This window comes from Bos mutus, chromosome 4 (genome assembly GCF_027580195.1).
Source record: "Bos mutus isolate GX-2022 chromosome 4, NWIPB_WYAK_1.1, whole genome shotgun sequence".
Lineage (NCBI taxonomy): Eukaryota > Metazoa > Chordata > Mammalia > Artiodactyla > Bovidae > Bos > Bos mutus.
In genome coordinates this window covers 11,204,380-11,231,754 of record NC_091620.1, presented here as the reverse complement: position 1 = coordinate 11,231,754, position 27,375 = coordinate 11,204,380, and the positions used below count along the sequence as shown (strand labels likewise).

The following is a 27,375-nucleotide window of genomic DNA, read 5'->3' as shown; positions in this document are numbered from 1 at the left end:
GCATTTTACATACATTATCTTATTACATTTTCATTATTACTCTGGAAGGTAGGTGGAAAGTGAGGCTCAAAGATATTGAATATTTCCCTGCTTATATGCACTTTATAAAAATGTCAAAAAAGCAGTAAAAATTAGGAAGTAAAAGTCCCTCGGAGTCTCACCTGGGAGAGGAAACAACTACAAGCGATTAGTGTGTGATCTTCCTGAATTTGTAAAATGTACACAAAAGCACTCATCTCTCCCCCACTCCTTTCCTCAAGAAACTGTGATCATATTATACATTCTGTTCTGAAACTTGCCTTTTTTTTTTTTTTTCTTTTCTGGTAACAGTGTGCTTTGATTGTCTTGCGGTATTGATAAATCTTATTAATGAAACTAGGTTTTGGGGGGAGGTTAGAGCTCCCTGATAACACCTGGTTGTGTGATTTCACACAAGTTACTTTGCCTCTAGGACGACAGTTTCCCCCATTTGTAAAATGAGGGCAGGCAGAGCACAGAGGATTCGGCGCTGTAATGCCAACGATCAGGGCATCTCAGCCCCCAGCCCGCCTCGTGACTATCTGGGATAATCTCCAAGGTCCAGCCCTACTTGACTTGGACGGCAGCCGCCCCTTTCAATAACTCAGATGACACAGCCGCCGCCAGCGCTGCCAGTAAAACCCAGCTAGCAGTGCTGCTTTCTTTCGCTCTTTGAGCTGGGTGATAGTGACGAGAGCAGCTGGGCGGGTCCGGGGGCGGGGTGGAGGCGGGGCCATAGGCGCGCGGCGCGCAATGCGTGCGCGCTGGTAGGCCGGCCTCGGCGTGACGAGCCGGTGCTCGCGCCCGGCCCCGCCCCGCGCGGCCTTAGCTCCGCCCCTTCGTCCCTCACCCGGCGCAGCCCCTCGCGGCGCTGGCGCAGAGATGGCGGAGGCCGTGGAACGCACTGACGAGATGGTCCGAGAGTACCTGCTCTTCCGCGGCTTCACGCACACTCTGCGGCAGCTGGACGCCGAGATCAAGGCGGATAAGGAGAAGGGCTTCCGGGTGAGGGGCCGGCGAGCGCGGCGCGGGCAGAGGCGGCCCCGAGGGAGCCAGGAGCTGGCTGTCCCCCAGCACTGCCCTCCGGGGCGGGAGCGGCGCTGTCACCGCGCCAGGGGGATCATTGCCATCAGTGCGTCCGGCACTCGCTTGACAGATGAGGAACTGAGGCCCTGAGAGGGGACGTGACTTGTCTGAAGTTGCCAGCGAGTCAGGAGCATTGCCGAGGCCGGAGCCCAGGTGCCCTGACTCCTGGTCCAGGGCTCTGTTCTGCACCCCAGTCTCCCAGCAGGTGCCGGCCAGTCATTGGCTGGATGGGGATGAGGTTTGAGGAGCTATGGTTGGGTAGACGTTTGGGTTTGGGGAACAGAAATATTCTAAAGTCGGCTTCCAGTGGCATTGGGAGCAAAGGGGTCTGCAGCCCGTGTTGAGCTAGGTATTTGAAATGGCTTTCTCAGTGACCCATTGGCAGTTTTGCTTCACCTCTGAGGAAGACCTTGTTGTACATTTGAAAACATAACTTTGCTCAGACATGATTTTCTGTTGAGTTCTTGGAAGTTATATGTGTGTGATTTGTGTGTATGTCTGCTGGCTTCAGTTGGCATTGGCAGGTGAGTTGAGAGAGGCAGTGAGCTAGCAGCAGAACACCGGAGGGGAGTTAGGAGACCTGGGTTCTTGTCTTGCCAAAGTTAGTGGCTACTTGGTGGTGGCTAAAGCAAATCATTTCAGCTCTCTGAGCCTCAGTGTCCTGATCTGTAAATGGGGTGGGGGGGGGAGGTGGTTTAGAATGGTATCAGTATTCAAAACCTGTTCCTTCTTGTGTCCTCCGATATGAGTGCTCCTCACAAGGAGGGGACCCCTTTTGGCTGACACTCTCAGCAGCTGCCAGGGCTTTAGTGGTGCTTAGAGGACTTGAAGGAAACAGTATATCTAACATAAGCCTTGGAATCCTGGAATGGAGGAGGAGCATGGAGGTTGTCTCACTCCCTCTTTTTTGCTTTCTGAAGTCTTAGGTCACTAAGACCGGAGAGTTGAAGTGACATTACCAAGGTGGTTGAATAAATTAGAGCCAGGTCGAGGCCCTGGACTCTGTCTGGTTCCTGGACCTGAGTGCTTTTACACCTGAAATTTCCATGCTTGCCAAAGGGTAGAAACGCGTATCTAACATTAATAAAAAAAACTTGAAACCTATTATGTTACAGTGTTTTGAAAGTTTTATAGATTGCTAACTTAAAGAAAAAAAAATTGAAGCATCCAGAAGCTGCAGCAAGAGGAAAAAAGTATTAACTCTGGCGTGAAGAGAGAATTCCGTTTTCCATCACATCTTTCTCCAGGTGGACAAGATTGTGGACCAGCTGCAGCAATTAATGCAGGTGTATGACCTGGCTGCTCTTCGGGATTACTGGAACTACCTGGAGCGGCGGCTCTTCAGCCGCTTGGAGGACGTGTATAGACCCACCATCAACAAGCTGAAAACCAGCCTGTTCCGCTTTTATCTCGTCTACACAATCCAGGTGTTTCTGGTTCAGGGATCTCTTGGTGGAGAAAATTCTTGAATCCAGAAATAGATTTTCTTTTAACGCCTAGGGACAGCTCTTCTCTGTTACTCAGAAAGGGTGGAACAGTCACAGTGAAAATTATTTTTGACTGTTTTCCAATTTTTTTTTTTCCCTTCTCATCTGTAGATCATCTGACTTATCTTCCTCATTCCTATTTCTCGTCTTGTCTTAAGCACATTAGCCTGGGTGGTGTTTTGAAGAATATAAGAAGCTGGGTTAAAGTTTGAGTAAAAAGGTTATGACTGACTTGTGGGGTGGGGGATAGTAAATCACTTAGGTTATTTGAAAATCAACTAGGAATTAATTTTTAGGATGGCATTTATCACTAGAGCTTTAAACAAGCTTCTTTGAAGTTATAAGGAACTTGAGAAAAGAGTGATGATTTCTTTTATGAAGAGTTCATAGATCACGTTTGGTGACTTGCTCAGGAGGCCAGTATTCAAAGGCTCTCTGTGATGTGGTGGTGAAGAGTCTCACCTCTGGCCTTCTGTCTCTCTCCTTTCTTTGCCACCTCTTCCATGTCTTGGCAGACAAACAGAAGTGACAAGGCTCAGGAGTTCTTTGCAAAGCAGGCCTCGGAGCTCCAGAACCAGGCTGAGTGGAAGGATTGGTTTGTCCTGCCCTTCCTGCCATCCCCAGACACCAACCCCACCTTCGCCACCTACTTTTCGCGCCAGTGGGCCGACACCTTCATCGTGTCCCTGCACAACTTCCTGAGTGTCCTGTTTCAGTGCATGCATATCCTATCAGTGGCCGGGGGGCTGGCAGCCCAGCCTGAGGCCAACCGACCACGAGATCAGCGGCTGCTGCCCTTAATGCAGTCATTTCTTCTACCAAACGCCCAAAGATCATCATGTTGTCACGTGATGGGGCTGGGCAGACTGTGGTTATTTTGATCTGGGAGGGTGGGAGTTGTAATTCTTAGTTCTGCTGCTGAATAGTTGACATGGGTGGGTGGGGAGACTGTCCTCGCAGTAGGGGGATAGGAGCCCTCAAGTAGGGCGGGGCCTCTCCCAGCAAGCACAGCGAAACCGACCGGCCTCCAGAGCACCCTCTCTGCGCATGCTCCATGCCCCCGCCCCAGGATTTCACTGGGCTTTGTTGGGGTTAGGTAGGGGGTGAAAACACTTCTAGGGCTGGAACATCCTTTCTGTGTTAGTGTCTGGGTCACTGTCTTCACAGGGACCTCAGGGTCCCTCAACTTGTCAGAGGACAGGGCAGCTTTAAGAATATGTGGAGAGATTTAGGAGAGAGAAAGGACATAAATAATTTCCAAGCCTACCTTATGTACCCTTTTGTTGTGGAAAGCTGGGGACATCCTCGCTCACTTGTGCTCTCTGGCAGGAACTCCCCAGGAGGAGAAGGGGGTCTGGTTCGAATGGGGCTGCCTGGTGAGTCACTGATAAGCTGGGCGTTGTGGAGGCCCACCCATCATTGCCTTTTGGTCTCTGGGAAGACCATCTTCTGGTGGAGGTAGGGAGTATCTCCTTTTGTGCTGGGGTGAGTGTGAATTACCCACGTTGGCCCTTTTTCTCCCCCTGCTGCCACTCTTCATCCTGAGGGCTTTCAGACAAAACTTGCAGGGGGCCCAGCCCAGAGGTGGTCAGGGCTTGACCCCGTGGGCCCTCCAGGGAAGCTCGCTGCCTGACTGAGGCCCTGCCAGCATAGTGCTCTTCTGGACTGAAGCTGTATGAGGTGGTTGGGAAAGACTGACACTGTGACCTCATATGTGGATCCTCCTAGGTGGCTCCTAGTCTGCAGAAAGCTTGCTTCTCAGCCTGAACCTTTGCCAGGGAGAGGCTCACCCTGAGGAGGGGAAAGGCGAGCAGCCAGTCCTTCCATGCAGCTGGTAGAGCAGCTGGCCATGTGCCCACAGATCCACTGGGCTGGCTTTTCGCTGAATGTTGCTAAAGCTTAGACTGAGTGTCAAGCCCTCAAGATAAACTCTTTACTGCTGGCATTTGGGAGAAAGCATCAGGTCTGGATGTATGTCCTCTGTGGGCTAGCCAGGCAGGTTGTCAGGTGTCCGTGAGTCTGTCTGAACGAAGTCAGGCCAGACCCAGGGTCAAGGGAGAGACTGATCATAAAGCTGTGAGAAGCCCACAGCACATTCAAGGGTGTTGCTGCAGTGTCTAGAGTGTTTGGAATGGCTTTTAATCGTTTTGCAGGCAGGCTTTTTCTTTTAAAACATGTTTATTGAATTGTGTTATTGCAGAGTTTGTGATAGAATATATATTTTAATTGGCATTTTTTCCCCAGCTTTGTTGGAATATAATTGACAATGAGACATTGTGTATATATATGTATATAAGGTGTAAAACTTGAGGATTTGGTGTATGTATGCATTGTGTCATGACCACCGCAGTCAAGTTGATTAAAAGGCAGGCTTATTCTTTAACTCGGTACACCGGTTCCTGTAATCCTGAACTTTGATGCGGAGTGCCAGAGGACCAACCAGGTTCAAGAAGAGAATGAAGTTCTGCGCCAGAAGGTTTGTTCTGAATGTCACTTGCTCCTTGGGAAGCACTTCTGCTTTTCATGTGTGAAATTAGGCAGTGGCGGTAGAGGGTGAGTCAGTAGAGGACAGCACTGGTCTCAGGGGGCAGTGAGTCACCAGAAAGGCAGGGTTGGGAGCTGTGACAAACCTCTGAAAACCAGAGGCAGGGTTGCTGTTTTAAGTCATAGCATGAGCAATGTAGTAACAGTCGTGAACTTTTAAGAGGAAAACGACTCTATGCATGGATGTCTCTTTGCAGCTAACCTGCTTGTATATCTCTGCTTCCCATTCCCAGGCCTGTTCCACTCATCCCCACATCTGTCTTGTTTATAGCCCAGATATGATTTAATTTTTCTCAGGTTTTTCTACTTTGGTAAAAGAACAGCTCCTGGGGAAGCTCACATTTGCCTTTCCATTTGCCTGAGCATTTCTCTACCCTTGAAATTGATGCACCATCAGAAAAGGGAGGATTTTTTAGAAAAAGGAAGCTTATAAGCTGTTTCGGTTTTGGGGGTTTAACGTTCTTAGGTTTGGGCCTGTGTGTATAATTATCTTCAGGGAAAAAGTAAAAAATGCTGACCTTCATTAAAAAAAAAATTTTTTTTCCACCTGAGTTCCAAAGTCTGGTTTTGTAGATGCCCAAGAGGAAAGCAGGAGTGGGTGGAGCTAGTTTTCTCAGTGAATTCGGGAAGAAGCAAGTCAAATGGTAAAAGGGAAGCAAGTCAAATGATAAAAAGCAAAAAGAAGTAGGTTCCATATTATCTAATGGTCTTTAGTTTTCTCACCTCCTTGTCATCAAGTCACACCAGCCTCACCTATCTTTCCTGCCTGTGAAGAGTGAGACGGGCTCCCCAAGGCTGAGGGCGAGTGGCCTTTGAGTCAATGTGGTTGGGTTTTGGACGTGATGTGTCTGATCTTCCCCAGGGAGGGAAGGCTAGCTGACATCCCCATCTCACTCACCCCCACCTCTATGTAGCTGTTTGCACTGCAAGCCGAAATCCACCGACTGAAGAAAGAGGAGCAACAGCCAGAGGAGGAAGAGGCCTTGGTCCAGCACAAATTGCCTCCTTATGTCTCCAACATGGACCGCCTGGGGGACTCAGAACTGTGAGTGTGTGCCGTGCCCCTCCTCGCTCTGTCCCCAGCGTTCTCCCTTCCTCCTGGTGATGCCTCCAAATTGCCAGGAACCTCCTGGGCTCCCACTGTTCTAGTCTGAGTTTTCTGTGTCTCTGGGCCTGACCAGAGGCAGGGGAACTACAGGCTCTGCCAGGAGCTTGCACATCCAGGTGTGTGCAGCCTGGGTTAATACACGCAGCCGTTGTCGTGAAGCCCTGGGAAGTTTCTGTGCTCTGAAAGGAGCGCCTCGTGGATGTCAAGATTGCCCACGCATTTCTCCATAGAAGCATGCTCTTGTCTCAGGGTTCAGAGTGGTAGGCAGGTTGGGAGAGAGGTATTTGAGCAGCCTTAAAAAACAGCCATTGAAAGCCAAAGACCCAGGTGATGATGATAATAGCAGTGAAAGAGACCGCAGGCACCACCGGTCCCAGGATCAGTGATTGGTGAGTCAGGATGCAAACCCAAGTAGTCAGATTCCAGATCTTCCTGTGGCCCAGTCCTGCAGCAGATGAAACTGCTCTGGTTTCTTAGCTAGTGCCTGCTGATGGAAGTAAAGTGCAAGCCAAAAATCGAACTTAAAAACTTTCAGTAGCTAGGGACGGGGGAGCCTGGTGGGCTGCCGTCTATGAGGTCGCACAGAGTAGGACACGACTGAAGCAACTTAGCAGCAGCAGCAGCTATCTTAAAAAAGGTAAATTTTAATGATATTTATTATTTAGCCCAGGCTTCCCTGGTGGCTCAGATGGTAAAGAATCTGTCTACAAGGTAGGAGAATCCAGGTTTGATCCCTGGGTCAGGAAGTTCCCCTGGAGAAGGGAAAGGCAACCCACTCCAGTATTCTTGCTTGGAGAATTCCGTGGACAGAGGAGCCTGGCAGGCTACAGTCTGTGAGGTCTGACACTCGTGTCAGCAGAGTCCGACACTACTAAGCGACTTAACACTTTCCGTTTTATATAGCCCAACTCTTTCAAAGTATCATTTCAACATATAATGAATATAAAGTATTCATGAGCTATTTAACAGCTCTTTTTCATGCTAAATCCGGAATTCCAGTGTGGATTTTATGCCTGCAGCACTTCTCCATTTGGACTGACCACATCTCAGGTGGTCAACACCACATGTGGCCAGTGGGCAGTAGACAGCTCTGCTCTGAGCTTTACCACGGCCCTCAGAGCCACAGCCTTCCCCATTGTGCCAGGTAGGCTGCGAGCTCCCTTTGTGAAAGAACACCAAGCATCGGGCCGCCTTAAAGCCCAGATGTGCAGACCTGGCCGTGGCTCTGGTTACTAGCAGCATCCATAGCCCACACGGTGCGTGCCCGGGGTCTCCCAGGTCCCATCCAGTGCCGTGACCTTGTGCTGTGTCTGCTTGTCCAGAGCCATGGTGTGCAGCCAGAGGAACGCCTCCCTATCCCAGTCGCCACGCGTGGGTTTCCTGTCCTCGCTGCTGCCTCAGAGTAAGAAGAGCCCCTCAAGGTTGTCGCCTGCCCAGGGCCCCCCTCAGACTCAGAGCTCGGCTAAGAAGGAGTGCTTCGGCAGCCAGGTAGGTGCAGGGCCTGCCTTTCTAACTCTCGCCAGGAGGCCTCCGACACCCCACGCGTCACCCACGTGAAGACTTGCCTACCCTCCCTTTGGACCTGCAGGTGGGAGGGTGGATGGTGACAGGAGGAAGTGTGCTCTGAAGGGTCCCTTCCCCTTTCTCATCATTTCCTCTAACTCACGTGTGCTTATGGCTAAAATTTGGTTATTCAAGCATGAATTCAAGCGATTCTGGACTTTAAAATTTTTTGGTGATAGGAAGTAGTGTGTAGATAAAGAGTAAAGTTCTAGATCAGTGTGGTATTTCTTTTACTACAAGTTCTTATTTTCTGATACTACAAAGGATTTTTTTTTTCTTTCATAAAAGCTTGCAAGAGAATTTCTTTTATGCCAGCATATGTCCAAAACTGACTAGTTTTCCGAGCGGAGATGGTCAGAATTCATTGCTTTCAGAAATGCTGGCCAGAGTGAAGCTTTCACAGATCCAGAGTTATGCTTTATTGCTTGGGTAGGGACTGTTTCCCTCTCGAGATTTTTATTGCAGATACAGTAGGTTGTCATCATCTCTGCCTCCCTCTCCTGCTGCCCTTGGGCTGAGAACAGTTGCAGGTGACACAGCAGCATGGGGCTGCCTGGGGAGACAGGTCTGTCCACACTGCCACTGGGACGCAAGGGCCTTTAGCACAGCATGTGGATTTCATACTGTTCCTCAGTGCAGATGCTGAGCAGGACATGGGGGAAGAAAAAGCATGGACTTCGGACTCAGGCAACCTTGTTTAGCATCCTTGCTCACATCTCCCCGCCCACTTGGCATGGGAATGATAAGAGCATTTACTCCCTATGGGGAGAGGTATTTGAGTTGAAATGAGAGCCCTCGGTATATGCAGTGCCTGGCAGATTATGAGCTCACAATACGTTGTAGTTGTTGTAGTTGGGAAGGTTTTAGCCTGTAATAGATGATGTATGGAGTGCTACATCCCTTGAAATGTACATGAAATGATGAAATTCAGTTTCATTAACTTGAAAGAAAGCATGGAGATGGGGTCTTTGTGCTTTGGCCTGTGGCCATATCTTTACATGTTCAGGCACTAAACTGAGGGTGAAATGGGATTGGAAATGTTTGTGAGGTTCCTATTCAGGAGACAAAGGTAAGAAGGTGTAATTTGCAGCAAATGTTCCTTACTTTACCTTTAAAATTTATTCAAACAAAGCTTCTGGCATGTTAACAGAGCAAAGGTAGCACTCTTTCCATGTCCTGGATATAGACGATAAATGTTCTCAATCTAAAAAATCCAGTGGTTGGCTCACTTGTTTTCTTTAATGATATATTTGACTCAGCAGTGATGTTTCAGCTCCAAAAATAACTAGTATATCTGAGATTCAAGAAAATCATAGAATTTAGAGTTGGAGGAAGTTTAAAGGTCCTCCTATTGGCTGGAGGGTGGGCCAGATGACCTTTATTTGATTGATTTCCCCCTGTGCTGGGGAGCTCACTGCTTGTGTTTGGTGGGGGGCGGGGCGGGGGTTGGCCTGTTTGAAAGTTGTTAGTTGAAGCCTCTGTGATTTTCACTCATAGGTCGTAGTTTTGCCTTCAAGCTGCATAGAATAAGGCTTCTTTCTGTCTTTTCCATGCTAAACACTATGGTCATTCCTTCCTTTCTGCCCTATTTACCCATGTGGCGTGATTTCTAGACTCCTCACCATCCTGGTTCCCTTCTTTTGGAGGGACATTCTAATTTTTTAACTCCCCTATATGGTTGATGGCCAAATTCGAGTTTACAATTCAGGATGCTCTCTTACCAATACCAAATGCTGTTAGTTATATGATCACTTCCTCTGATTTTAATGATATATTGCTTTTAACTCAATAGAAAATGACTTTTTTTTTTTTTTTAAATAAGCCTGGGTCAGGAAGATCCCCTGGAGAAGGAAATGACAACCCGGTCCAGTACTTTTGCCTGGAAAACCCCTTGGACAGGGGAGCCTGGCAGACTACAGTCCATCGGGTGGCAAAAGAGTCGGATATGATGTAGTGACGAAACAACAGTTGTAAGCCTCAGTCATATCAGCATTTTTCCCCCTGTGATCGGCCCCTGTAACTGTTGTTGTTAGCACTGAAAAGTTTACTACATCATAGACGTAAAGTCTACAGTGATACATTCTCTGTGCTTTCACTCTGAATCTGGGGGCAAAATTTTGCAAGTAGCTGTAAACCCACAGTTCCCAAGCTCTTCTGGGCTCTCTGTTATAGAAACCCCCTCAGGCACCTCCTCAGCAGGCTCCCCAACTGCAGTGTCACCCCATCCTCCCCTCCAGTTAGTTTCACTCCTTCCACACCCGCTCAGTCGCCTTGCGACTGCGAGGGGGAGTTATGGTTATTACAGAGATAACCTCTAATTGACGGTAATGTAAAGAAAGCAAAGCGTCCACAGACTTGTATATTTGTAACTCTTATTAGTATCAAATTATCCTATAGCTCCCATGACATCAGCAGGAAGAATGCTGCCCCTGGGGCCGTTTCCATGGATCTCAGCAGGATGGGGAAAAGGGAGTCCCCCTCCCCATCTTTGATTCTGTAATTTCTCTGTTACTTGGGCCTGTCTTCTGGGTAGCTTTTTTTGCCTCAGGTGAGGCCAAACTACTGGAACTTGTTTTCTGTTCCACTTGGACGATTGCCTGGTAAGTCTATTCAGGCTGCCGAAAACGAATTTAGATCCTTCTCTGGAGTGAGAGGAGAGAAGGTCAGATGATAAAGCAGGATAAAGGTACCTCTCTTGAACTGTAGGAGACAGGTAGATTATGATAGATTGGGACAAGATAATTTGGACTGTTGGAATGTTACATGAATCCAGTAGTGAAGATTTTTATAAAGTTTGCTCTTAAAATAAAACTTGGAATTACTGGGTGTGTCCCAGTGAACATTTACTTAAGTCATATGCCTTTGTAGCTGGACACAGGTTTACTTTACCTACTTATTTAGGTGTTTGGTGGATAGCTGCACTCATCAGCTTTTAGTGTGCTATTGTTTTTTGTTGATGTTTCCCCTTCTCTTGTATGGGGATTCCCTTGTGGCTCAGCTGATTATCTTAGATACAGTTTAAAGAGAAGCTCTAAGTAGGATCTGCTAGGTCACGTTTAGGTCTGTAGCTCTCTTGGTATAAATTACCCTATCGTTATAAAGATAGTTTTTCTTATTTATATGTTAACACCTGTTTGAATTTTCATTTTGGAGTCCTTTCCAGCCTGTAATACACTGGACAGCTTCCTTACCGTCTTGACTCAAGAAGGAAGTACTGCTTTTGTTCTTCCTAATGTTGTAACATACTTGCTGGGGAAGTCTTACAAGTGCCTTTTGTGTCCGCTGGAGGAATTTGAAGTCTATCTTAAGCCCCTCTATTCCATCCACTTGGGCCAATTGAATTGGGTACTCTTAACACCACCTGTTTGGAGAGAAGGCAATGGCACCCCACTCCAGTGCTCTTGCCTGGAAAATCCCATGGACGGAGGAGCCTGGTAGGCTGCAGTCCATGGGGTCGTGGAGAGTCGGACACGACTGAGCGACTTCACTTTCACTTTTCACTTTCATGCATTGGAGAAGGAAATGGCAACCCACTCCAGTGTTCTTGCCTGGAGAATCCCAGGGACGGGGGAGCCTGGTGGGCTGCCGCCTGTGGGGTCGCACAGAGTCGGACACGACTGAAGTGACTTAGCAGCAGCAGCAGCAACACCACCTGTTAGAGGAAAAGACACCGTGTATCAGGTGTAGCAGGTGAGTAAGGACAGACAAGCATTCCACCAAGTGCCTGTGCCTGTTCTGCAGCCTTCCCCACCTTTGGCCCCAAAGTGGGATACCCCTGTAGTCTGTGTACTTTCCCGGGGCATGCACACAGTAGTAAATGGATGCTTTTCCCTTTTCTTTTCTTCTCAAGTATCCAGTATAAAGATTTCTTGGTCAGGCTGATAAGTCTGAATCATAGTTGTGCCAGGCTAGTTTGCTTGCCAGGATCCCACTATTTTGAAAAACAGCTGTCAACCCAGGAAGCTGATCTTCCTCCTCTCAGCACTGTTTTTGTAGCTAGCTATGGGGTTCCCATTGCCACCTTTGTGGTCCAGAAAACATGGCCTTTACTGCCAGCTCTTTTATCTTTTCTATCAGAATGGTAGAGCCTTTGGAGATGTGTTTTGGAATTCATTTCTAGTTTTATTGAGTCCTGTTTTTTTTCTTAGTACATCAAGCTAAAGGTTTGTCTATTTTGTTTGACTTTCAAAAAACCAGCTCCTGGTTTCAATGATCATTTCTATTGACTCTTTTTTCTTTTTTAAAGATTTATTTATTTATTTTTATTTTTGGTTTTGCTGGGCTTCATTGCTGCATATGGGCTTTCTCTGGTTGCAGAGAGCGGAGGCTTCTCTTCTTTCGGGGCACAGGCTCTCGGCTTGTGGGCTTCAGTCACTGGGGCTCATGGGCTCTACAGTGCAGGCTCAGCAGTTGTGACGCACAGGATTAGTTGCTCCATGGCCCGTGGGATTTTCCTGGACCCGGGATCGAATCCATGTCCCCTGTATTGGCAGGCAGATTCTTAACCACTAGACCACCAGGGAAGTCCTCTATTGACTTGTTAATCTATTTCTTTGTTTTCCTTTCTGATCATTGTTATTTCCTTCCTTCTGTTAACTTTGGGCTTTGTGTATTCTTCTTTTTCTAGTTTCTTGAGGTGTACAGTTAAGTTGTTTACTTGAAATCTTTCTTTCTTCCTAATGCAGGTGTTTATTATTAGAAACTTCCCTTTTAGAATCAGTTTTGCATAGGTTTTGGTATATTGTGTTTCCATTTTTACTTGTCTCAAGACATTTTTTGATTTATCTTTTGGTTTCTTCTGGGACTCATTGGTTGTTCAGGAGCGTGTTGTTCAGTCTCCATATATTTATGAACTTTTTAGTTTTATTCTTATAATTGACTTCTAGTTTCATCCATTGTGATGCTTGCTATGACATTAATCTCCTTACATTTATTAAGGCTTACATTTATTAACATATGATCTATTCTGGAGAAGGTTACATGTGTGCTTGAGGGTGGCATGTTCTGTAAATGTTTATTAAGTTTACCGGGTCTAATGTGCAGTTTAAGGCCAGTGTGCCCCTAGTGATTTTCTGTCTGGATGATCTCTTCATTGGTGAAAGTAGGCTATTTAAGCCTCTACTATTGTTGTATTGCTGCCTATTTCTCCCTTCAGGTCAGTTAATATTTGCTTTATATATGAGGTGCTCTGAGGTCAGGTGCATAAATATTTGCAAATATGATGTCCTCTTGTTGAAATGACCCTTTTATCATTATAAAATGGCCTTCTTTGTCTCTTATTTCAGTCTTTGGCCTAAAGTCTCTTGTCTGGTATAGTATAGCCTATAGGGGTTTTCCAGGTGGCACAGTGGTAAAGAAATCTGCCTGCCAATGCAGGAGAGGCAGGAGACACAGGTTTGATCCCTGGCTTGGGGAGATCTCCAGAAGGAGGAAATGGCAACCCACTGCCAAATTCTTGCCTGGAAAATTCCATGGATGGAGGGGCCTGGCAGGCTACAGTCCATATGGTCGTAAAGAGTTGGACATGACTGAGCAACTGAGCCCGTTATAGCCTCCCCTGTGAAGTTCCTTAGTCTGAGCAGTTTGCCTTCTGGATCAGTCAGAAGGAATAAACGGATGTGTGTAATGAAGGTTGGCAGCCTTGGATCACCTGCTAGGGAGTGAACCACCCCCCACTCCACCACCCACCCTGGACCATGTGAGGGAACATGGTTCACTCAGGACCACGTGTTACTTTTGGGAAGGTAAGAGAAGTCATCTTCCACTTTCTAAGACGAAGGGACCTGTCCAGAGCTCCTTGGACCATGGGATGCTTCTCCAGAATGGCCAGAAGCACTGAGAGAGGGGCCTCTCTTGGTTGTTAATTAGATTCCAGGATTATGACATTCCTTCTTCTCTTTTCTATTCAGGGTCACTTTCTTTTATGTGCTTCCATCATGGTTTTGCTTTCTTCAGGTTTTTCAGAGCATGGGGCCACTGTCAGATCTGGGTGTGAATTACAGTTCTGTTGAGTTTTCCCTGTGCAGAACGAGAAATTAAACCTCTCTACACAACTGCTCCCCATCTTAAAATAATGCCTTATCTTTAAGGGAATGTTTGTAAGATTCTTAGCGTGGTACCTTACATATGGTAAATGCTCAGTGAGTAATATATATTGACATTATTGTTGTTGATTTTCTTCTTAGTTTATTTTTTTAAAAATCTTGACTAAGAAATTTACTGTTCCCCAAATAAGTCAGAATTCAGAGATCAACCACTCTAGAGAAACTATCTGTGACAATCACAAGTACTTGGAGGTGTAATAAACACCTTCAGGTACCACTGGAGGTCGCTTCAGTCAGAAAAACAAAACTAACCAACCCTGTGTATGTCAGCCACAGTTAGGCTCCTAATAGCCTTTAAAATTTCCTTTCTTAACTGTTCATATGACCTCAGGGTCCCAGGGAATCTATGTCAATCATTTAAAGTTGTTTGGTGTTAACATAAAATATAACAAGTAGAAGAACTAAAAGGCCACCTGTAGACTTTGGTTGAATTTATTCTCTTTGCTTAGGACTTGTGTACAAATGATTTGTGAGTATGTTGGTCTCAAACTGAGTGGCTATTGGTATCTATATCCCTTTGCTAAGAGTGTTAAAAAAAAAAAAAAAAAAAGGAGAGGGGGTAGGAGTGTGAGCATCATAATTTGTGGGAATTAGATTAGAAAAAGAGAACCCAGGCAGATCATCTGGAAAGGTGATTAGGTGGCAGCTCCTTTTTAAAAAGCTCTAGATTAGAAATCTTCAGTCTCTATGGGAGTGGGGTGGGGATTATATACTCAGTTGTGTTCAACTCTTTGTGGTCTCATGACTGCAGCTCGCCAGACTCCTCTGTCCATGGGGTTCTCCAGGCAAGAATACTGGAGTGGGTTGCCATGCCCTCCTCCAGGGCATCTTCCTGACCCAGGGATGGAACCCATGTCTCTTGTGTCTCTTGTATTGGCAGGCAGCTTCTTTACCACTAGTGCCACTTGGGAAGCCCCAGTTAGTTGCTCAGTTGTGTCTGACTCTTTGCCATCCCATGGACTGGAATTCTCCAGGCAAGAATACTGGAGTGGGTAGCCATTCCCTTCTCCAGGGGATCTTCCTGACCTAAGGATCCAACCCGAGTCTCCTGCATTGCAGGCAGATTCCTTACTGTCTGAGTCACCAGGAAAGCCTGGGGTGGGAATTAACTGAGTTCATTTGCTGTAACGTTGGTTGACTTTATCTCATTGCTATCAAAAGGAGCCAGAAGATGCCAGTTTCTCTCTTGTCCAGTTTATTCTGCCCCAAAGTCCTTGAGTTTCCAACTATTTCTGTTAAAAGACTTTATGGCTGCCCAGTAATCATTTCCAAATACCTCAATATTTGTTAACATTGACTGGCTTAGTCATGCCCTTGGCCCAAAACAAGAGAGGGTATTGTGTGTCTTTTTCCCCTGTAGAGGGGTGATTATATTTTGCGTAATTTTTTTTCCTATTGCTGAAACACATTGTTGCTTTTAAATATAACACCAGCATAGGGCCTGATCTGCCTCATAACTGTTGCTTCGCTAAGTGCTAACTAAACTAAATAAAGTTAACTGTTGCAGATTAGATCAGGAGGATATGTGTGTATCTACCTCCAGGCAGTAGATGTGGCAGGCAGAAAAGTGCTGAGGAGTTGTCCTCTCAGGATGGGGGAGTGGAGAACAGGAAGGAGGAGGTGCAGACTGCTCGTGTTTTGCCCTTGACCTTGCTCATGGGCTGAGATAATAACATGTTTTTTTTCTTAATATTTATTTATTTAGATTTGACTGTGCTGGGTCTTTGTTGCTGCGTGGGCTTTTCTCTAGTTGCAGAGAGCAGGGGCTACTGTGTAGCTGCAGGGTGCTGACTTCTCATTGTGGTGGCTTCTCTGGTTGCGGAGCACGGGCTCTAAAGCACGCAGGCTTCAGTCCTTGCAGCTCCCGGGCTCTAGAGCACAGGCTCAATAGCTGTGGCACACGGGCTTAGTTGCTCCCCAGCATGTGGGATCTTCCCGGACCAGGGATCGAACCTGTGTCTCCTGCGTTGGCAGGTGAATTCTTTACCGTTGTAACAGCAGGGAAGCCCGAGATAGTAACACTCAGCATGGACAGGGAGGAGCCTTACATAGGACTACTTGGCTCCTGCTCCCCTCCTTGCCCAGGCCCACGTGAGAAAACACATTTCACAGACTGGTGTCTCATCCTCCAGACCGCCAAGGGCAGGGAGCCGGCCGGCGCGCCCAAGGACGGGAAGAGCCTCTTCGGTGGGCTGGCCCCTGGGGAGTCCAGCTGGTCACAGCACCGGCAGCGGCGCCTGCAGGACCACGGCAAGGAACGGAAGGAGCTCCTCTCCATGACTTTGCAGGTGCAGCTTGGCCTCAGTGTCTCAGGAACACCCCACAGACCCTCCTCCGTGGTGGAGAGCCATGGGATATGGCAGCAGGGAGGGGTGGTGCAGGGCCTGCTCTTACCTCTCTTGATTTCTTTTGCTATGCGTTGTGTGGTTTTGCCTAACTGGCTTTAACCACTTGCACTTTGGTGGTTTTATTCCAGAATAATCTGGTTTTCCAGTGATCCCTTTTCCCGATGTAGTGTTGCCCTAAACAGGGGCCATAAAATGCTGGCCTCTGAAGATGTCCAGAAGACGAGCTCTGTGAACAGTGGGTTTGGGACCCCCTGTGTGCTCTGTCCTTCCCCATGTTTAACCGTGCCTGTTAGTGTGCTCATGTTACGGGTGCTCGGAGTCCGGGGGAGAGGGTCCCCTGGGTGTAACCCAGCATCGCCCAGACTCGCTCAGTCACGGGCCTTTTCTCTGCACTCCCTGCTGGATTCGCTGCCCTGAGGGCCATGTGCCCACAGGGCTGCCGTGCGGCGGCCCTGGCCCTTGCCAGGCTGGGTTCAGAGACTCTTCTTACTGGTGAATGTGGGTTGGGCTTTCCCTCCCTGGTAGTATAAGCTGCTGCTTCTTCAGTGAAATACTCGGGATTGAAGGCAAAGCCCCAAGGGATTTACTGCCTTGTCACCTTGTTGACCGTTTCTCTCCTAATCCAGGCTACTTGCCTGTTTTAAAGGCATTTTGGGGGTTAGCAGCCCTGAACTTGTTCCGGTCCGATGGCATAGAGCCTTCTGGCTTGCATCTCAGGTCCTTCTGGGCTGTAGGATTAAAGGTGCACCAGAGCTCAGCCACTCCCGAAGGCCCCTCTGAGCTCTGAGGTCTCTGTTCCTCTGTTCTTTTATTCTATTTTTTCTGTAAAACTGCTCTTTCTGGGTCCCTGAGGAGTGCTTCCAGGAATCTCCAGAACCAGGGGGGTGGTAGAGAGCACCCTCCTGATGCTCCGTGGCATCACAGTTATGCCTAGATGAGCAGGTGGTAATCGTGGTGGCCAGCAGCCAGTGCCCTCAGGAGGCAGGGATGGACAGCAGCAGCCCCCTGGGTGGCAGAGTGTGTGGGTACCATTTGGTGCCCTGCCTTGCTCTGGCTTAGTTGCTGTCCTCGGGCCTAGCCCATCACCCCAGTCTCTTGGCACCCCTTCCCAGGAGGAGGTGCTGGTGGGCGGCCAGGCTTACGTCGAATGGACCTGGCTTCACGTCGGCATCCCACCCCCGGGGCCAGCTTTTGATCCTAGGCAAGGTTACTCCAGCTTTCAGTCTTAGTTTCCACAGCTGTAAAATGGGTTACTAACAGGATCGCAGATGGTTGAGGGAGCACTACATGAGACAGTCGGTCGTGTTCGCAGTGCCTGGCGTGCAGTGGGCACTCCCTCCCTCCCTGATTCTTGTTATCATTGGCCTGGTCTGTCAGGGTTGTGCGTGTCCTGGGTCTCGTCAGCTGGGACCGGGAGCCCGTGGCCCACACTTCCCTCCTCGTGGTCTCTGGGAAGGGGCTGCCAGTGAAGCAGGCTCTTGGAGTTCAGAGCTCTTTCTTTTAGACCCCACAACCACCAAGATCCTCCCCCAAAGGCCGTGGCCTGGTGTCCTAGACACCCCCAGCCTGTCCCCAGATATGGGGAGCAGCTGGGCCCAGCGCTGACCCCTCACCTCTGACTTGTGCCCGCTTTGCTTGACACAGTGTGCGGAGAAGAAGCCCGAAGCTGGTGGCCCAGAGGCAGACCCCTGCCCGGAGCCCCTCGTGGAGGCGCTGGAGACGCTGACGCGGGTGCCCACTGCGGGCCCTGAGGGTGGGGGGGTCCGCCCCGAGCAGCCGTTCATCGTGCTGGGGCAGGAGGAGTACGGGGAGCACCACTCTTCCATCATGCACTGCAGGTGGGTGCTGGCCGCTGGGGGGCCTCGGGGGAAAAGGGGGTGGGCTCCCTGGGGAAGCCTGCGGTCTGGGGCTGTGCATGTGAAGGCGTGGCAAGCAGGATGATGAGGGATAACAGAGATGCAGGTGGTGGGATGGCCCCAAGGGACCGTGAACTGTCAGAGGAGGGCTGGACAGCTGGCACTGGGGCTGTTGTTGGTCAAGTCAGCTCCTCCACTCCTGATCCTGGAGAGTAACGTCCAGAGGGTAGGTGATGCCCAGTGGGCCCAGCGCATAATGGATGCTTTATGAGTAGTTCTCAGACAGATGAATGAATGACTATTTCTAGAAGTAGTCCACACCCGTCCTTGGAGCTTGGGCATCTCTCAGCAGGAGAGTCAGAAAAGGCAGTCCTCTGGGCCTGGGCTGAGGAGGGTGGCAGACTCAGGCGGGGATGCTAATGGCATGCCTCTTTGTCTCATCTCAGGGTGGACTGCTCGGGGAGAAGGGTCGCCAGCTTGGATGTGGATGGGGTCATCAAAGTGTGGTCCTTCAACCCCATCATGCAGACCAAGGCGTCCTCTATCTCCAAGTCACCGCTGCTCTCTTTAGAATGGGCCACCAAGCGGGACAGGCTGGTGAGTGGTCTTGCCCGTGGCTGGACCTGTGGTCTTAAGTGAGGACCTACCAGGATTCTCCCCTGCTGCCCCAGCACCACGGGCTTGGTTGGGACTCCAAGCCGAGCCCCTCCGCTCTCTTCTCACTACGCACTCGAGGACCGCACCTCCAGGACTGTCCTGAAGGCAAAGATGGCCTCCTCTGTTTTTCCCAGAGGCCTTTATAGGCCCAGAGCCAAAGCTGTCCCCAGGACATGCAAATGGGGCTGTCACCCAGACCCATGACCAGCTGAAGTCTCTGCCGATGGAGGTGGTGGTGGGCCAGGAACCAGTGGGCAGGACCGGGGCGGCTGGCATTGAAACCGGAAGACGGGGGTTGGAGGGCAGAGGGTCTCCTTGCCAGCTCAGCCTATGGTGATACCTACCTCCCATTCCAGATTCCTTCAAGGTCAGCTCTAGTGTCTTTAATTTTTAAAAGAGGTCCATTTTAGCCGGTTTCCCCTGTACTACCTGGAGGAGTGGGGGTGGGTCACCCTGCAGCCTGCCCTCCACCCCATAGGGATGGGCCTCGCCCTCCTGTGAGCCTCCCTGAGGGGGCCTAACCCTGAGCTGTCCCTCTTCTTCCAGCTGTTGCTGGGCAGTGGTGTGGGGACAGTGCGCCTCTACGACACGGAAGCCAAGAAGAACCTCTGTGAAATCAACATCAATGATGATATGCCCAGGTGAGCCAGATGCCGCTACCCCCAGTCACTGTGCTTGGTGGGCTGGTCTTGGCCGAGTCTCTGAGCCCAGCTCCCCCTTCCTTTGTGGGCGGGCAGAGTGCTGAGCTGGGCTCCCCGCCGACACCCCCTGTGTGTTGCAGGATCCTGTCTCTTGCGTGCAGCCCCAGTGGGGCCTCTTTCGTCTGCTCGGCTGCAGCTTCGAGCCTCACTGCCCACGTGGACGTGTTGGCACCAGACATTGGCAGCAGGGGCACCAACCAGGTTCCGGGCAGGCTGCTGCTCTGGGACACGAAGACCATGAAACAGCAGGTAGGAGTTTCTCATGGTGCCCCGGGGCTGGGCGGGGCGGGGAGCACACAGGTCGCTCTGCCCACTGTTTCTTCGGTCTCTTCCCTCTTTGCTTGGAGCTCCTCACACTTTGATTTGTGAGATTTCAGAGCGTGTTGAAAAGTAGTAGTACTCCAGTTGGGCCGATTGCTGGCAACTGAAGTCATTCGGAAGGTGTGACAAACTTAGAATTCACACACAGCCTTCTAGTGGGCCCTTTTGGCTTAACTGAAAAATGTAAACATTTTTTTTAATATTTAAAACTCTTTTTTTTTGAGTAGTTTTGAAAATGAAAGTCGCTCAGTCGTGTCCAACTCATTGGGACCCCATGGACAGTCCATGGCAGTCTCCAGGCCAGAATACTGGAGTGGGTAGCCTTTCCCTTCTTCAGGGAATCTTCCCAACCCAGGGATCGAACCCAGGTCTCCCGCATTGCAGGCAGATTCTTTACCAGCTGAGCCACAGGGAAGCCCCAAAGCCTATAGCACCCAGTAATCCCAGGCGGTCTCCCATCCAAGTACTAAGCAGTTGTGACCCTGCTTAGCTTCTGAGATCAGATGAGATCGGGCGCGTTCAGGGTGGTGTGGCCATAGAAAGGGTGCTGTGAGTAGTTTTAGGCTCACAGTAAAATGGAGAGGAAATTTCAAAGATTTCCCCATGCACGCTGTCCCCACACGTGCCCAGCCTCCCCTGCTATCAGTTTCCCTCACTGGAGCAGCACACTCGTTACAATCGATGCACCTACACGGACACATTGTAATCACCCCGGGTGCACAGTTGACATCAAGGTTCAGTCTTAGTGTTGTGTGTTCTTTGGGCTTGGACAGATGGGTAATGACATGTGCCCTCCTGCCCCATTCCATCCAGCAGACATCTGTACATCTGTCCTCTGGTGTCTCCGTTCTACCTTATCCCACCCAGTCTGATCAGGTCCTTTTTAATCTTGTTATTTCTGCCTGCAGTGCAGGAGACCCTGGTTCGATTCCTGGGTCGGGAAGATCCCCTGGAGGAGGGCATGGCAACTCACTCCAGTATCCTTGCCTGGAGAATCCCCATGCACAGAGGAGCCTGGAGGGCTGCAGTCCAACGGGTCGCAAAGAGTCAGACATGACTGAGTGACTAAGCACATTTTCTGCTGAGGGCCTTTCTCAGGATTTTTAATTTTATGTTTACTTGTGTTTTCCAATTTTTTCATTGAATATTGAATACATAGAAGAGAATATTAAAATCACAGGTGTTTGGAATAAAGAGAAAACTGTAAAATGAGTACCTGCCGTGTCAGGGTTTAACAGTGGGACGCTACTGATCCTTTTTATGCTCTGGCGTGTCTTTCCTCAATCTTGGTCTCCTTCCCCCTTTCAGACAGAACCTGCCTTGGAATTGGTTTCCTATTGTCTCACATTTTAAATGTGGTTTATCCTTTTTATAGCTCCAGTTCTCCCTGGATCCGGAGCCCATTGCCATCAACTGCACAGCCTTCAATCACAATGGGAACCTGCTGGTCACGGGGGCAGCTGACGGCGTCATCCGGCTGTTTGGTAAGCGACTGTGCTCACGGCAATCCTGGTCCCCTCGTCCATCAACCCAGGGAAGAGAGTTGGGTTTTTGCCAGCTGGACTAGAGGCTACTGTGAAACCCCGGTTCAGGATTCTCCTAAGAGAATCGGTCAGCGTCTGCTTCAGGACCCCCCTAATTACCCTGGTCCTGATCTGAGTCAGTGGACATGGGAGGGGTTGGAGCTTAGCAGTCCTTCAGTCCTGAGCTCTTGAGTGATGCTGTCCTGCCCTCTTGGTATGGCCACTTCATTGTCCCTGTGAGAGCAGAAGGAGGGTGGGCTTTGGAGTCATCAGCATGTTCTTTAAAGCTCCTCACGCAGGCCTGCCCCAGGAGACCGGAACCAGCGCCTCTGCAAAGGCACCGCTAGGTGCTATATCTTTAACTGACCTCCAGGGCACCCTGGTGGGAAGTTACAGCGCCTTCCTGGGAAGGACTTCTGTGTCCTCCTAGACTTGCAGGCTCCACCCCAGGATTCCTGAACCTCACCTTTGACCAGTGAGAGAAGCTTTCATTTAAGACGGGTTAACAGAACACTAGGCACGGTGGAGGAGAGAACTAGTGAACTGAAACAGCCCATGCCGGCTCTTCACCACGGTCAGCTCTGTGACTCCTGTTGGTCCTGGGGGGGCCCTCTGCCTTCAGCTCGGCTCCTGCCCAGCAGGCACAGGGAGGGTGCGGTGCCTCTGCCTACGGGCAGGTGCCTCCCCAGGGCCCGGGTGGGAACCCTAGCGGCATCTTGTTGCCTCAGACATGCAGCAGCACGAGTGTGCTATGAGCTGGAAGGCCCACTGCGGGGAGGTCTACTCCGTGGAGTTCAGCTACGATGAGAACACTGTGTACAGCATCGGCGAGGACGGGAAGGTAAGCGGGAGCGGGCTTTGGTCAGGAAGCTCCCTTCCTCTGGCTTAGTAGGCATCTAAGATTCTAGAGGGCCCCGCAATAGCACAGTGGACTGAGTTCAGTCCTGACTGTACCTTTTACCAGTGCTGTGACCTGGGGCCTCTCTCTACTCAGTTTTGTCTTCTGTAAAACAGAGATGAAAATAGTAACCGGTCTCATAGGATCTTAGTGGGGTCTACATGAGTTCAGTGGGAGTCGACTGTCATGAAAGGGGAGGACCCACATCCTTTCTCCTGGTTGTAGCAGAAAGGACGCATCTCCCTGACCCACCCTGCTCGTGGGTTCCAGTGCGGCCAGGGTGTACTTGAGTGAGCTTGGTCACTGGGTGATCACAGCATGGGTGGGTAGAACTTTCTAGGCCGGGGGGCTGGAGACAGCTGTGCCCAGAGTTGAGAAACATAAAAAGGGAGCTGGGGAAGAAAGTAAAAATAAGTCCCCTCTTTTAGAGTCTCCCTGGAAGAATTCGTTAGGATCCCTGGGAAGGGAGCTGGGGCAGGCAGAGCTGGGATAAGGACTTACTTTTGTGTGTCCCCTCCTGGGCCTTCTGGATTGTATCCCTGTCCCCCTCTCTTATCCAGTGAAGACAGTCGTTACAAAATGCATCCTTCACTTGAAAACTCTTGAGAAAGGCTTTTTAAATCAGAGCTTGACTTGCTTCATCTGAGTTGAGTTCTCAGTCAGGAGGAGGTCACAGCAGGCAGCCTGGCCCTGAAGGAGGCCGAAGGGTGTTTGCGCTGTAGTCTCTGAGCTCGGCTTGTACTCCACTGCCCGTGTTCCATCGGCTGTGCTGCTGAGAAACTGGAAGTGTATTTGGGATTTAAGAAAAACCTAGCTAGGTTCTAACCCTACGAATAATATTAACAACAACAGTAGTAGTAACAATCACTGGAGCATTGCGCCAGCTCGAGCGATGGGAGTCCAGGCCGGTGCCTACACTCTTCTGCTCCTGACGTCAGGCCAAAGAGAAAGTTCCGACCTGGACATGATGTGTCTGACTCTTTCTAGATTTTCTTTCCTTCAAAATAAAAAAAATGCTTACATTGTGTCGGGAGGCATTGGGACTGGATGGTCATCTCCCTACCCTTCCTGGGGCCTGTGGATCCCCCTCCACTTCCTGGGGGCCACCTCACTACTCCCTGCACCCCGCCACCCCGCGGCCCTGCGCCCTGGCCACACCGCTGAGAGCCCTATACTCGTGCTTTTTGGGTGCAGTTCATCCAGTGGAACATCCACAAGAGCGGCCTGAAGGTGTCCGAGTACGGCCTGCCCGCCGACGCCACGGGCCCCTTCGTGCTGTCCGGCTACAGCGGCTACAAGCAGGTCCAGGTGCCCCGGGGCCGACTCTTCGCTTTCGACTCGGAGGGCAATTACATGCTGACGTGTTCTGCCACGGGGGGCGTCATCTACAAGGTACCTGGGGGCCTGGTGGGTGGCAGGGATGTTCCTCCCCAGAGGCCTGGGCGTGGTTGAGCTCGAGCCCCGTCCCTGTCTCTGTCCCTGCCCGGTGGCCATGGAGATGCCTCTGGCCTGGGATGGACAGCATCTGGGCCTCCCGGCTGCAGGCTGGCTCGAGGGAAACCGTGGGGATGGGAACGAGGGTGGCCTGCCTGTCCTCCTCTCTGCTCACCTATCCCTGCCCCTTGATGAGACTCTGCCCCTTTTCTGCCTGCTTCCCTGGGAATAAGAACAATTATAGAACATCGAGAACTAGGAAGAAGGGCTGTGTGTTGGTTTGGGTGAGTGCCCAGGGGGTCTGTTCCAGTTACTCTAATCTGGCCTAGATTTATTGTTTGATGAGACGTCCTGTGGGTCAAGGACATTACAAGCCACGGCTGGGATGGAAATTCAGGGGTGTGATGTGTCACATGGCAAGTACGTTGTCCACTCTGTTTTGTCCCTCAGTCGATCTGCTTGTCTTAACCGTCTCATCACAGCCTCTCTGGTTCATGCACCTTGTTTGTGTATATAATCGAGTGAAATTCTAAACCTCTCCATCTGGACTCGTCTTACCAAGTAGACGGGGGGATGAGGCTTTATGTTGTGGCCTCAGCGCGTAGTTCCAGTTCCACGTGAATGCAGTGGTGCTGTATCTGTAGGCAGAAGGAGTCACGGAGTGGGATGCTCTCTCTTGGGGGCTCACCGTCCACAGGCAGCCGTACCCCAGGGGTCAGCCATGGGTGGGTGTGGCCTTGGCACGGGCAGTGTACACCGGAGACACTGTGGCCCCTCTCCTGGTGCTCACACTCAGGTGAGAAGGAGACACAAGCATCAGTGGTGGGGACACTACAGAGCTGAGGGCTCAGAGGGGAGGAAGCCGGGTGGGGACCGAGGCCTTGGGGAAAGGGGCGCTCGGCTGTGGAGTCATGGCCTTTGGAGGAGGAGGAGGAAGGCGGGCCTTGGGGTCCCACGGGGCAGCAGGGAGCAAGAGGTGAGGGGGAAGGGGCTGCAGAAGCCCCTTCTGCAGGGAAGTCGGGAGCCTTCTTGACCTTAACAGTGGTGCCAGGGAGCCTGGGTTTACTCAACAGGGCTCCTCTTCTCTATAGATGAGGACGACTCGGGTGGCTCTTGCCCTCCCCTTGGAAATTAATTCCATAGTTTGTGTTTACTTATTTGTTTGTTTCAATGGATATTTTAATAAAAATCTTTTTTAAGCTTTATTGAGCTACAGTTGATAAATCACTCAATAAGCTATATGTTTAAGGTGTACAATGTGATGCCATCATATAAAGTTCCATAATTTCTTGTAATTGCTATTGGGAGATACTGTAAAGAGCTTTCTGTTTAAAGCCTAATTTTATTTCATTATTTAAAGACTTGGTTGAGTTCCAGGTGGGCTCTCCTTTTGCTCTCTGTATGATTGTGTGTGTGTGTGTGTATTGTTTTATTTTTGATCCTGTAGGCTTTGTCACTTGTCCTGATCAGTTCAGATCAGTTTGTAGTCAGACTTGCTCTTTAACCAATTAATGAGTTGAAAGCTTTCCCCGCCATATCCTTTAAAAATGTCAGTTCAGTTGTGTCCGACTTTTTGCGATCCCATGGACTGCAGCACACGAGGCTTCCCTGTCCATCAACTCCCAGAGCTTGCTTAAACTCATGTCCATTGAGTCAGTGATGCCATCCAACCATCTCATCCTCTGTCGTCCCCTTCTCCTCCTGCCCTCAATCTTTCCCAGCATCAGAGTCTTTTCAGACACCCACAGCAGGGTAAAGGTAGCAGAGAGAATTCTGCCTCTTAGAGTGTGTTCACTTCAGTTCAGTTCACTCAGTCGTGTCCTACTCTTTGCGACCCCACGATGTTAGGGACTTATTTCCCCCTTTGGTTAAAGGAGTAAGTATAGTCAGGAAATTGAAGGTATTGCTGGTCCAAGTGGCGAAGCTGAGACTTTCTGGCCAGAGGGACATGTGTGCCTGGGCACATCCTGGGCTTGGGGTGGCAGTCCCTGGGCTCAAGGCAGTTTGCCCCTGGAAGTGGATAAACTGCATGTGTTTATGAGCAGTGCCTGATGATGTTGCCTCCTGTCCCCTTGCAGCTGGGCGGGGATGACAAGGTTCTGGAGAGCTGCGTGAGCCTGGGCGGCCACCGCGCCCCTGTGGTCACTGTGGACTGGAGCACAGCCATGGACTGCGGGACCTGCCTCACTGCCTCCATGGATGGCAAGATCAAGCTGACCACCCTCCTAGCCCATAAAGTCTGATGGGACCCGCCCCGAGGGTCACCCACAGAAGCTGTATTATCCTAGGATGCAGGCAGAGAAGACAGGAGAAGAGGAAGCTCCCCTCACGGCCCCCTGCCGAGTGGGCAGTCTTCTGGGAGAGGTTGCCTAAAGTGCTTGGGCACTGTCCAGAGACTCAACTGGAATGGGAGCCACGTGCAGTGGTGGCACATGCTCCCCAGACATGGGCTTGCTGGGTCTGCCAGGAGCGGGTTCCAGATGGCAGGGGAAAGCTCAGGAAGAAGGAGAAGCGTTGTGGTGGCTGCTCTGTTGGCCCAGAAGATATTGGAAGTATTTTGTATATATTTGCTCAGTTTTCTTTTTTAAAAAAAGAATGCTCTTGTGGTCACCTGGCCTCTCTTTCTGGAACATGTGTGTGCAGCAGTGTGTCTGCCTTCACCTTTTGCCCTGGTGATGGTCATGGCAAGCCCAGGTCCCGTGCCCTGGCCCTGACCTCACCAGCCACGGGGTTGACCTTTATCAGAGGGTTGCTCTTGCTTCACCATAGAAATAGAACATCTTCTCTCTCCGGTTCCATTGGCCAACCAAGGTTTGTGCCATTCCTTGGTCTTTGGACTCGTGTCAAGGAAGCTATGGGCTTCCCTTGTGGCTCAGCTGGTAAAGAATCTGCCTGCAATGCGGGAGACCTGGGTTCGATCCCTGGGTTGGAAAGATCCCCTGGGGAAGGGAAAGGCTACCCACTCCAGTATTCTGACCTAGAGAATTACATGGACTGTATAGACCACAGGATCTGAAAGAGTCAGACACAACTGAGTGACTTTCACTTTCAAGGAGGCTATAGTGTCTCTTCTTTTCCCTGAGAGTTGGCAGCTTTTGTTCCAGAAGCTTCTCAGCACAAGGGCAGGATCTGAGGTGTCTGCCCCTTCCATCCGAGTGGCCATGGTTTCCCGGGACCTGTCAAGGGGGCTCCTCCTGTTCTGTCAACTTTCCATGCTTGAGTTTGAGCAGAGCCAGCCACTGGCGCCCTCTGCTGGTGAGTGGGCAGAGGACAGGAGCAAGTTGGCCAAGGCTGGGAACCTAGGGTTCTCGCCTTCTTGGTGTGTCCACAGCCTGGCCCTCTGCTTCCTGGCTGGGTGGGACTTTGAAAGGGCAGATACCCTCACAGGGTGGAGAAGCACAAGAGGATGACTGCCTTCTCCCGCTTGCATTTCCACCTGAAGCGCTGGGGTTTCAGGCCTGGACCTCAGGCTCCGACACTTGACAGGGCAGCCTTGTCATCAGGCTCTGCTCAGAACAGTTGTTGCAGAGGCTCTTTGGGCTCCAACCCAGATCTGGGGTGCAGGCCTGGTGAGGGGGTGCTCCCAGTTACCTCCTTTTGGAAAATCGTGAAAAGATGGGTATTAAGACTTTGGCTCTGATCTGCTGGCAGTTGGGAAGAAAGCAGGGAGGCTCAATTATGAGAAAACATGAGAGACTTAGCGATAAGTAGTTACTAAACATTTTTA

The 27,375-nt window shown here is 50.2% G+C and overlaps 1 protein-coding gene and 1 pseudogene across 2 annotated transcripts; one reads left to right on the top strand and one right to left on the bottom strand.

Moving 5' to 3' along the window:
• The first annotated feature begins 854 nt into the window (after positions 1-854).
• WDR91 (WD repeat domain 91) lies at positions 855-26,258 on the top strand. 2 transcript variants are annotated; one of them, XM_005906929.3, is made up of 15 exons: positions 857-1,023; positions 2,352-2,531; positions 3,107-3,314; positions 4,985-5,067; positions 6,050-6,180; positions 7,566-7,731; positions 16,043-16,198; positions 17,903-18,096; positions 18,561-18,711; positions 19,318-19,412; positions 19,553-19,721; positions 21,169-21,277; positions 22,045-22,157; positions 23,409-23,606; positions 25,727-26,258. In XM_005906929.3, the coding sequence occupies exons 1-15, from the start codon at positions 901-903 to the stop codon at positions 25,889-25,891; spliced, it is 2,241 nt and encodes a 746-aa protein (XP_005906991.2). In that variant the 5' UTR covers positions 857-900; the 3' UTR covers positions 25,892-26,258. The 2 variants fall into 2 exon arrangements, with proteins under 2 accessions (XP_070225148.1, XP_005906991.2); XM_070369047.1 differs by lacking the exons at positions 22,045-22,157; positions 23,409-23,606; positions 25,727-26,258 and adding an exon at positions 21,747-22,038 and having other exon boundaries at positions 855-1,023.
• LOC138987705 (5S ribosomal RNA) lies at positions 20,216-20,334 on the bottom strand (annotated as a pseudogene).
• Positions 26,259-27,375: the final 1,117 nt, after the last annotated feature.